Raw genomic sequence first — 11,419 nt, 5'->3', positions numbered from 1 at the left:
CAGATCCCTCCATTTCCTGCTGCTGGGGCACTCGAGGGGTCAGACTGAGGAGCAGGAAAGGTGACCCTGTGCCGGGAGCTTTTCTTGGCTGGAGCAAAGGCTCAGCACACAAAGACTTTCCTGGCACTGTGCCCTGGGCCAGCAGGGATTGTACCGCTGGAGCCAAGTCCCAATTTCTTCTCTCAGGCAGCTTTAGGACACAGAACATGGAGGAGGCAGAGCTGACTCTCAGCTTTCTGGAGTCCTCTGTAAGAATCCTGTGTCTGAAGCACCCTGGGAACAGGGTTTCTGTGCCAGGGGTGGGCAATTCAGAGCCCTTTTCTCTCCCATGGGCTGAAGGTGTGGCACTTGTCATTTCCAAGGGACATAGAGGAACAGTTTGAGATAAATTCATTAGAAAGGGTGATTCTATGATAAATGCAAGCACAATTAGGATATTCACTTATGTGGCACGACCAGAGAACAACTGGAGGAGGAAATCTGGGAGCAGTGGGAAAGACATAGAAAAATATGGTCTAGTGAGGAGATGTCCTTAGACACGGCCATTTAAACAGGAGTGGTGGAAACACCCAAATGGAGAGGGACATGAAATAATAGAGAGTATAGTGGTAACACAGGTAGAGGGGAAGAGCAGGATTTCTTCTCCTGCCATCAGTACACATCCAGGAAATTTCTGTTCTCTCCTGGTGGGAAAACTTGGAGATTTCTTCAAGTACTCAAATGCCCCAGCTAGTGAGATGTGCTCGTGCACCTTGCAAGCATCAGGTTGCCTATAGTTCCAGAGGGCTCATGTCCCATAAATATCTGCTCTGACCCATTTCAAAATTGGGAGCATCATTGTCCAGGGATCGTCAGGAAGCTGAGGTTGGAAGGGACGTCAGCAAATCTGCTGCCCAAGCTGTCAGAAACGGGGTCAGACCAAGTGGTCCAAGCCTTGATTTGGTCAGAATTTGAAAATCCCAAAGGACAGAGACAGGGCAGAATCTCAGAACTTGTGTGAGTCCATGGGAACAAAGGTTTTCCACATGTCCTTTGTGATCTCCCCTCATTCTCCTTGCCTGGAATAAGAAATGACTGCACATCTGGACCTAGAGGTTTGAGTGGAATGGTTCCACATCCAGCATGTTTGCAGTTGTGTCCCCCCAGGATCAGTTTGGGCCCAGTCCTGTTTAACATATTTATTTATGATCCAGAGTAGGGAATTGAGTGCAGCATCAGCAAATGTGCAGATGGCACCAAGCTGGGTGTGAGTGTGGATGTGCTGGAGGGTAGGAGAGCTCTGCAGAAGGACCTGGACAGGCTGGATCCAGGCCCAAATCCAACAGGGTGAGGTTTAACAAGACCAAGAGCTGGGTCCTGCACTTTGGCCACAACAACCCCTGCAGTGCTCCAGGCTGGGGACAGAGTGGCTGGAGAGGGGCCAGGCAGAAAGGGACCTGGGGGCAGTGATGGACAGCAGGGTGGACATGAGCCAGCAGTGTGCCCAGGTGGGCCCCTAGCACATGGCCTGGATCAGGAATGGTGTGGCCAGCTGTGCCATCACTGATCTGTCCCCAGCTCTGCACACAGACATTGCTGCTTCTGCTCCAGAGGAGGGAATACAAGGAGCATCTGCCATGAAAAGACTTTTTGCATATCCTTTATTTCATTTAAAATGATCAAGAGCACAGCTCTGCATTGACACAATCTGTGTGTCACAGTAAATGTGGAGAGGAAAAAAGGAGAGATGGCAGAAACGATGGGCTTGGTTTATAGACAATATTAAAAACTGAAAACACAGATAAAAAACAGGGAAAAAAAATCCAAAGAGAACTAGCAAAGATTACTTTTATTACATGAGCTATGCAGAAATTTGCTACAACTTTAATGCTTCTTAAATTGTCCAGTCATCAGTTTCCTCAGGGCATCCTTGAGCTCCTGGTTCCTCAGGCTGTAGATGAGGGGGTTCAGGGCTGGAGGCACCACTGAGTACAGAACTGACAGGGCCAGATCCAGGGATGGGGAGGAGATGGAGGGGGGCTTCAGGTAGGCAAACACTGCTGTGCAGATGAACAGAGAGACCACGGCCAGGTGAGGGAGGCAGGTGGAAAAGGCTTTGTGCCTTCCCTGCTCAGAGGGGATCCTCAGCACAGCCCTGAAGATCTGCACATAGGAGAAAACAATGAACACAAAACAACCAAATACCAAACAACTACTTACAGCAATGAGCCCAACTTCCCTGAGGTAGGAGTGTGAGCAGGAGAGCTTCAGGATCTGTGGGATTTCACAGAAGAACTGGCCCAGGGCATTGCCATGGCACAGGGGCAGGGAAAATGTATTGGCTGTGTGCAGCAGAGCATGGAGAAAGGCACTGGCCCAGGCAGCTGCTGCCATGTGGGCACAAGCTCTGCTGCCCAGGAGGGTCCCGTAGTGCAGGGGTTTGCAGATGGACACGTAGCGGTCGTAGCACATGATGGTCAGGAGGGACAGCTCTGCTGAAATGAAGAACACAAAGAAAAACAGCTGAGCAGCACATGCAGAGTAGGAGATGTTGTTGGTGTGCCAGAGGGAATTGTGCATGGCTTTGGGGACAGTGGTGCAGATGGAGCCCAGGTCAGTGAGGGCCAGGTTGAGCAGGAAGAAGAACATGGGGGTGTGCAGGTGGTGGCCGCAGGCTACGGCGCTGATGATGAGGCCGTTGGCCAGGAGGGCAGCCAGGGAGATGCCCAGGAAGAGGCAGAAGTGCAGGAGCTGCAGCTGCCGCGTGTCTGCCAATGCCAGCAGGAGGAAGTGCCTGATGGAGCTGCTGTTGGACATTTGCTGTGTCTTGGCATGGGGATCTGTAAGAACAGTAATCATGGAATAGTTTGGTTTGGAGATGACTTGAAATATCCCAGCCCAGCTTGGTGTCACTTTCCCCCCACTGCCTGCCCAGGGCTCTGCTGCCTGGAGCTCTCCCTGCCAGCTGCTGCTTCCCTGTGCCCAGGGCTGGGCCCTGCCAGTGCTGCCAGAGCCCAGCCCAGCCCTGGGGGCTCAGCTCTGCCCTGCAGACCCCTCCCAGCACAGGGCACTGCCAGGGCCAGCTCTGCCTCTGCAGGCTCTGATGGCAAAGTCAGAGCAACCCTGAGGAGGCTGGAAAAGCAACAGTGATGGTGCCTGTAAGGGACCCTCTGCTGATTTCTTTCTTTGCCTGGTTTATTCAGACCTGAGAGAAATTGTTTTTATTGTTCTCAACCTGAATAGAGATATGAATATCAAGGTTCAATTTTCCATCTAGGTGACCCTGAGCAGTAGATTATAAAATCAGGATTTTCCCTTTTATGCAGACCCTGACTTGCTGTGCTCCCTGTATAATCTATTTGGAAATGTTCTGTAGATAAATGTCATGCTGGGAGCAGTCCTGATCATTGCACCATCCTCACCACTCAAGGAGAACACTTCCAAGTCTCACCAGCTGTCTCCCTCCACCCAGACCTTGTCCCCCAGTGCTGTCAGCAGCTCCCAGGGCTGGCTGAGAGCTGTCCCTGGCAGGCAGCAGAGTCCCTGCCCAGCACAGCACCCTGGGCTGCAGGACCCTGCTCTGCAGGACAGCCCTGGGCACCCCTGGCTGCTCTACAGGAGAGAGAATCAGAGAATGTACTCACAGAGTCTGTGGGCATTGGGATGTTCCAGCTTTAGGAGATCACTGCAGGAGCTGCAGCTGCATTGTCCTGCAGCCAGAGGCTTCCTGTGTCCAGGGCTGGGAGTGATTCTGCCCCAGGCACTTGTGAGCATCTTCCCAGCCCTGACTGATTGAAGCTCTCTGTGCCTCTGTGCTGTGCCTGGGGTGGCTGCAGTCAGTGCCCTCAGCCCTGCTGGGCTGGGAGAAGAGCTGCTCATCAAGAGAAATGGGTTTTTGAATCTCTTCTTGGTTGCCAGGATTGTCCTCTATGCCAGGATCCCAGCCCAGCTCAGCAGCACAGACACAGCACAAGGACTTTAATGACCCTCTAGTGGATTTGGTGCTGTTTACATCAGACTCAATCCCTCAGAGAGTGTGTTCAAAAAACTTGTCAACAACTGAAAGTCAGATTGAAACCTCAAAATATCTTAAACTTTTAATACATCCCACTGAGGGACAGGAATGAGAAAGTGTCTCCATATTCCAGTTAGAGCAGAACACTGGTGGCAGTGATGACTGGTGGGGACAAACAAGGGAAAGGTGTCTGTGATGCTGAGCAAACCTGGATGTGTCTCAGCAATGCCAAGGGCCAAGGGCTGAGCCCCAGCCCCTGGCAAGGCAGATCCTGTCCCTCCCTCCTTGCTCAGGGCTCTTCCCGGGGTACTGGGCTCTGGGGATGTGCAATGCCAAGGGCAGCACCATGGGGCGGCCCCTGCCAGGCTGCTGAGCAGGGACAAGGAGGCAATGAGGCCCCAGCACAGCAAGGCTCACTTGTCCCCTGCTGGCCAAGGGCCCAGGGCCAGCAGCCATGGCCAAAGTGCTGCAGCACTTGGCTCTGGCAGGGCCTTTCAGCTGCTGCCCATCCCTGTGCCCTCTGCAGCCCAGGCTGTCCTACGGTGTCCATGCCCTGCCCCTCTGTCCCTGCAGGCTGTCCTCATCCCCCGGCTGCCCCACCTGGCTGGCCCCTTCCTTTGCTGACAGCTCTGCGTCCTGCCTGCCTCTGCCTGCACACACAAAGCCTTGGGCTGCTCCAGATTCCTTCTGGGGGATGTGTTACACCACAGCCCTGCCCTGGGAGAGAAATTCCTTTCTCCTTGGGTCCAGTCTAGGCTCTCCTCTCAACTTGAGTTTTAAGTCCACTGAGCACAGAACTCCTTTGTCTCTGTATTGTGGTCATGTGCCCAAAGCCACCAAACCACACCTTGGGTGATAAATGGGCCCTCTCCAAAGTGTACGCACTTGAAAACATTCTGCTCATAATGTACGAAAATTACTAGAAGACCAAGGCTGCCAGACCCCTCTGTTCTGCATAATTCCATCTGGGAGCAATTCTAAGGTATATGGAATTTTGGCGTCCACATGCCTGTTTTGGCCATGGCCCCTGAACAAGAAGCAAGATTCTTTCCCATAGAAAGAAAGGAAGACTGCACCAGTGTTTTTTGGGTGCATGAGAGGTCACCTCCTGAGGACAAGGCCAGCTCGAGCTGTCTGGTCTTGTATCTTTTGCCTTGGAGAAACCCTTTTATATGTGGAATATTTTAGGGGGAGCTCCAATTTCAGCGATGGGTAACAGCAATGACAGATGGTTCTTTTCCATAGGAAGGAAAGCCAAAAGCCCAAGTGCTCCAGGGGCAGATGAGAAGCAGCCCTTGACATGCTAAATTCAGCTGGACGTGCCAGGTGGTCTGTGGGATTCCCAGCCAGCCAGATCTGTTCCATGTCCCTTTGGTTCCACGAGGCCCCTCAGTGTCAGAACATTCTCCTTGCTTCTGCAGGGTCACAATGTCCCTTTGGTTCTGTGGAGCCCACAGTGTCACAATGGTCTCCATGATTCCATGGGGCCTTGCAATGCCACAATGTTCTCCATGGATCCACGGTGCCCTGCAGGATCACAGTGCCCCTTTGGCTGCACGAGGCCCTGTAATGGAACAATGGCCTCTTGGTTCCACACAGCCCTGCTGCCTCACACTGGCCCCTTGGCACCATGCAGCCCAGCAGTGCCACAGTGATGTCCTTGGTGCCACGGGGTCCCAAAGGTGTCACCACCATCTCCATAGGAAGGAAACAGCTGACCCCCCGTGTTGCAGGGGCAGATGTGGGGCAGTCACCAGAGGCCAAGGACAGCCAGACCTGTTGCTATTTGCAGGTTCTGTCTGGGAGTAATCCCCAGATATACGGAATTTTAGAGGTGGAATACCAATTTCAGACATGGAAATCTGGAGGACAAGGACAGTTCTTTTCTGTAGGAAGGAAAGCACAGAACACCAGTGTTTCAGGAGCAGATGAAAGGCGGCCACCAGAGACCAAGGGCAGCCAGAGCTCTCTGTTCTGGCAGCTTTCACTTGGGAGCAATCCTTGAATGTATGAAGTTTTGGAGCTGGAATCCCAATTTTGGCCATGGATGAGTGGTCGAGATGGATGTTTTCATCCATAGGAAAGAAAAGTGCGAAGCCCAGGTGCTTTGGAAGAAGATGAGAGGTGGCCACCCTTAGGCCAAGCCAGCCAGACCTGTCTCTCCTGGCACCTTTCATCTGGGGGAAATCCTTGGACACAGGGATTTTTGGAGATTGAATCTCAATTTTGGTTGTGCCTGAATGGAAGAAGAGTTCTTTTCCTTAGGAAAGAAAAAATGGAGGCAAAGTGTTTCAAAAGGCAGATGAGAGCCAGCCCTCAGGAAGCCAAGGCCAGCCAGACCTGTCAGTCATGGCAGCTTTTGTCTGGGAGCTGTTCTTGGAGATAGGGAATTCTGGAGGTGGATTCCCAAATTTTGGCCATGTGCATCTGGAGGTGAAAGTTGCTTTTTTCCTGTAGGAAAGGAAGACACATGTAGCTACAAGGTCTTTTAGAGCTAAAGAGTCCAATAGAGAATTAACACCTGTATCATTGATGCTTTTAACCCAATAACTAAATTCCCATGTCCCTTAGGGTGACACTGAATGACCAACCAGAAACTGCTACCTGAAACCCATGAAGAAGGAGGAGGAAGAAGGAAGATAAAAACTGAAAGAGACAACACCAAAGATCCTCCATTTTGTCTCATACCTATTGCTGTATTATAAAACCGTCCAATTTAAAACCCATCACCATGGGAAAGCACACACTTCTATTTCACTACACACTCGTCATTTGAACTTCATCACTCCTATCTAGAAGCCATCTCCAAGGAAGGCCTCAGGTCAAAAGCAGTGCTCTCCAGTGGGTCAGTGCCTGCCAGCACAGAAACCTCAAAAACCCCAGGTTTCTGGGATCCAACAGTGCCTCTCTTTTTATTCTCTACAAACCAGGACTACGCAATTCACCTAACACATGTTCATTTCCTAACCCTGCTTGTCCCAGTTTTGTATTAAAATTAGCTCCACACCTCTGTGGGACTGAGCACTGCTCCTTGTTGGTCACTCTGGTGGTTTTCTGGGGGTCCTTGGGATGAAGTAAACAGTCTTCCTCTCCATTGAACTTTTCACCTTGTCTCCTTGTGCATGCTCTTTTTAGTCCTTTGATCATCTTCTGGACTTTGATACCAGTTTTCCTGCTTCAGGGCTCTGAAAAACCCCTTTATGCTGTGGTCCTTGCATCCTGTTTGTGCATTCTAGCTCTTTATCTCATCTTGTATCTTTGCTCTCCTCCTCTTCTTGTAAGCACAGTAAATGTTTAGGAATTCCATATGCTTTTGTCAGCCCCCTTTTACTCAAAGCATTTCTTGATGCTCGATTCTTAAATCTCAATTTCTCTGTCTCAGTCCACTCTTTTCTAGAAAACTAGTAAATTCCTTTAGTTAATCATATCGATACCTTTCCCTTTTTCCAGTTTACCTCCACAGCTCTCTCTTCTCGGCGTGTATCCCTCATTGCATCTCCATGTATTGCCCCTAAGGAAGTCAGTGCTGCTCTCCACTTTAACATCTTCCAATTCCAAACAAGTATTGCAATAGACAGCACCAGACTCACATCTGCTAATGTCAGTATGACAATGAGAGGGTGGTGAAGTGTGTTCAAAATCCCAGCTGTAGTTGGTGACCATCCAAAGAGTGCATTGCACTGTGATGATTTGTGTCCCGGTTTATTCCTTGTAACACTTTGCTTTTCTCTTTTATATCATTCTAGACTGTAACTAGAATCCTTTGCCCATTTTCTGAATTTCTTTCAGCATTTTTGTCAAGTTCTGGCATTTCATGACTAATGAAATGAACCTTCCTAATGCAATGTTCATTCCAATGGGTCTAGGTGATAATTTATGATATATTGTGTAGTTAGATCTCATCAGCTGGTGGGATGTGACTGGTGCCAAGTATCAAAAGGCATACCTGACATTCCTGATAAAATTTCAAATATAAATATTAGAATGGTTCTTAGTAGGTAAGATTCCATTGTTATCATCAATTTCCACAGAAGCACAAGCGGTTTTTAAACATGCACAGCCTAGACCAATATATACAAGTACAGTCTTTTGACTAGATTTCTGCAAGTTAAATTACTGAATGTTCTCAACTGCAATGTACTCATTTTGCTTGAGTAAGTTTAAGTTTCAGTTCATTGTCACCTGGTATGACTTTCCAAGGGGCTTCTGTAGCCTTTTTCACTAGGGAATGGTGAATCCAGGCACTCTGTTCCTTGATCTTTACTGCAGGGAAGGCAGTAAGGAGCACCTGGAATGGACCCTCCCACTGTGGCTCCAGAGTTTTCTCTGTAAGAGAATTAACATACACATCATCTCCAGGCTGTGTGTCCTGCACTGCTCCGTCTGTCCCTCTGCTCTGAGTTCCAGCCACATGTTTCTCCATTTCTCTGAGTTTCTTACTTAAGGCTACCATACAGGCAATCATCCTTTCTTCCCCCACTTCAGTGGACAATCCCTTTTGCACTCCATATGGTCTCCCATAAAGCATTTCAAAGGAACTTAGTTTTTCTTTGTCTCCTGGCTTGGTTGAGATCCCCATCAATGCCAGTGGGAGAGATTGAGGCCAGGTTAAATTAGCTTCTTGTCCCAGCCTCACAACTTGCTGCTTAATTTAATGATTCATTTTCTCTACTTGGCCACTTGACTGGGGACCATATGGGGTATGGATCTCCCAGTCTATGCCCAGGTGACGACTGATTAGGTGCACTATTTTTGAAATCAAATGTGGCCCTCTATCTGAAGATACTGTAGCTGGAACTCGGAAGTGTGCTATTATCTCTTGTAACAATACCCTGGTTACCTCCCAGGCTTTGGCAGTTCTGGTGGGTAAAGCCTCTGGCCACCCTGAAAAGGAATCCGTAAACACCAGCAAATATCCCTACCCCCCTTTTCTGGTGAGTTCTGGAAAGTCAATTTGCCACTGTTGTCCAGGCCCATGGCTGTGGAGACACTGAGAGGCATTCCCACTTAGGGAGACATCAAAAGCTTTTGTCACAGCAAATTCCAATGTACCCTTGTTCTGTTCCCTTGTTCTCCCCTGTCCCTTCCCTGTCCCTCAGTCTTTCAGTCACTCCCACCCTGTTTCCCCATTGGCTCCCATGCCCTAACCCCACCTTTGTGCCCCCCTCCCCATGTCCCCTGGTAATTGGTCTCTGATGATTCCCCCCACCCCAAATACCCACGGACTTGAACCTGGACCCTCACCACAAGCTTTGCCTCTGCCTTTTCCTCTGACCCTGGACTATCCACGTGTGTGGCTGAAATAAACATCACTGTGGAACCCATACAAAGGCCCTTCCTGCTTTTTCACCTGCAGTCATCGTAACAGCTCTCCAGGACACTCCAACACATGGCCTTTTCCAATTTGGCCAAGTTCTGGTTTGGGTGTATTCCTGGGTTTGGTGTGGAGGCAAATGCCACACTGCCAGGTTACCTGAATGACAGTAGAGTACAAATTTCTGGGAGTACTTTTTTCAATTAGATAGTTATACAGGGCATCTACTCCCCAGTGTGTTTTCTGGTGTTCCTCCCTTAATAATGACCAGAACAGATGAGAAGGGATGACCATCGTCCCTTCTGCAATAACAGTGCATCCCTCTTGGTTACATGTTCCTCCTTGATCCCTAATTAGTTTTCTATGCTTTCTGATAGATACTGGCTTACCTTCAAGGGAGACCTGTCCATCTGGAATTAAAACTCCCTCAACGCTCATCTCACTTTTGCTGCTTCTTTGCCTCTCTGTCCAGCAGCTCATTTCCTTCCTCCAGTTCTGAGCTCACCTTCTGGTGTGCCTTAATGTGCATCATTGCTACCTGCTCAGGTAGATGAACTGCTTCCAGTAGCAGAAAGAATTTCCTGCACATGTTAGATGTTTTTCCCTAGTGAATTCAACAGTCCCCTTTCTTTCCAGATGGCTCCATGTGCATGTACAACTCCAAATGCATACTCTGTGTCTGTATAAATGTTTGTTTTCTTTCCATTCATGATCTCCTGGGTGCATGTTGGAATGATTATCTCAGCTTTTTGTGCAGAGGTATCTATTGGCAAGGGTCCACATTCTGTTACCTCTTTACAGGTGGTAAGTGCATACCCAGCAGCTGCTCCCATCAGTGAACCAGGTTTCTGCATCATCCCAAGGGGTGTCCTTCAGATCTGGGCAGCTGGAGGAGGAGGCTTCGATAGTCTCCAGGCAGTCGTGGTGTACTGGCTCCCCTTGATTTCCACTAAGGAAAGAAGCTGGGTTGGTAATGTTAGTCACAATTATCTCTGCATCATCTTGTTCTACCATGGTGGCTTGGTGTTTCAGGAACCTTTGTGGGGAGAGCCAGTGCCTGCCCTTTACTTCCAGCACTGCACACACTGTGTGAGACACCAATGCAGTCATTTTCTGGCACAAGGTGACTTTGCATGCCTCTTGAATATTCAGCACCACTGCTGCAATGGCTCTGAGCCTTCCCAGCCATCCCTTGGCTGCTGTGTGTAGTTGCTTGGAGAAGTGAGCAGCTGCTCTCCAGTACAGACCCAGGTCCTGGGCCAGTATCCCCAGGGCAATTCCCTGCTTCTCATGGAGAAACAAAAACAATGGTTTACTCACATCTGGGAATCCGAGAGCTGGAGCTGACATGAGAGCATTCTTCAGCTGGTGAAAGGCCAGGGTGGCCTCTTTTGTGCACTGGAGTTCTCTGTCCCCATTTGTAATGAGCGCATACAGAGCTTTCACACGTACGCCGTAGTCATAAATCCATAATCAGCACCACCCTGTCATTCCTAACAATGTCCACACTTCCTTTACTGTCTGAGGTTTCAGGGTTTGGCAGATTGCTCCCTTGTGATCTTGCCCTAGAGTCCATTGTCCCACACTAATTTCATAACCCAGGTAAATTACCTTTTGCTTCCCTACCTGGGCCTTTTTCTTTGATACCCTGTATCCCTCAACTCCTAGAAAGTTTAGGACGCTCACCATCCAGGGAATACAAGCCTCTTTCATCCTTGTGGCTATGAGGAGTTCGTCCATTTACTGCAGTGGTTTTCCTTTTACTGGGGGAGCCTCCCAGGATTCCAGATCTTTGGCAATTTTTTTCTCCAAACAATGGAGGAGAATTTTTAAATCCCTGAGTCAACACCATCCATGTTATCTGGGATTTGCACTCGCTTTTAGGGTTTTCCCATTCTAATACAAATATTTCTGTCTGTGCTCATGGAGAGGGAGGCAAAGGAAGGCATCTTTAAAGTCTAAAATGGTAAAACAAAATCAGCTCTGGTGTTAAGCACATTAGGAAAGCCTATGGGTTTGCTCCCACAGGATAGAGATCTGCAGATATTTTGTTCACAGCTCTTAGATGCTGTACTGTCTGATATGGCCCATCAGGTTTTCGGACTGGTAAG

General features: G+C 49.2%; 1 protein-coding gene across 1 annotated transcript; it reads right to left on the bottom strand.

Moving 5' to 3' along the window:
* Positions 1-1,863: 1,863 nt before the first annotated feature.
* Positions 1,864-2,820, bottom strand: LOC134057243 (olfactory receptor 14J1-like). The gene has a single exon (XM_062514240.1). It carries the CDS (start codon positions 2,794-2,796, stop codon positions 1,864-1,866), a length of 933 nt encoding a protein of 310 aa, XP_062370224.1. The 5' UTR covers positions 2,797-2,820.
* Positions 2,821-11,419: the final 8,599 nt, after the last annotated feature.

Source organism: Cinclus cinclus, unplaced genomic scaffold (genome assembly GCF_963662255.1).
Source record: "Cinclus cinclus unplaced genomic scaffold, bCinCin1.1 SCAFFOLD_32, whole genome shotgun sequence".
Taxonomy (NCBI): domain Eukaryota; kingdom Metazoa; phylum Chordata; class Aves; order Passeriformes; family Cinclidae; genus Cinclus; species Cinclus cinclus.
Note: the sequence above shows the minus strand (reverse complement) of the source record. Positions and strands in the feature narration are given on the sequence as shown.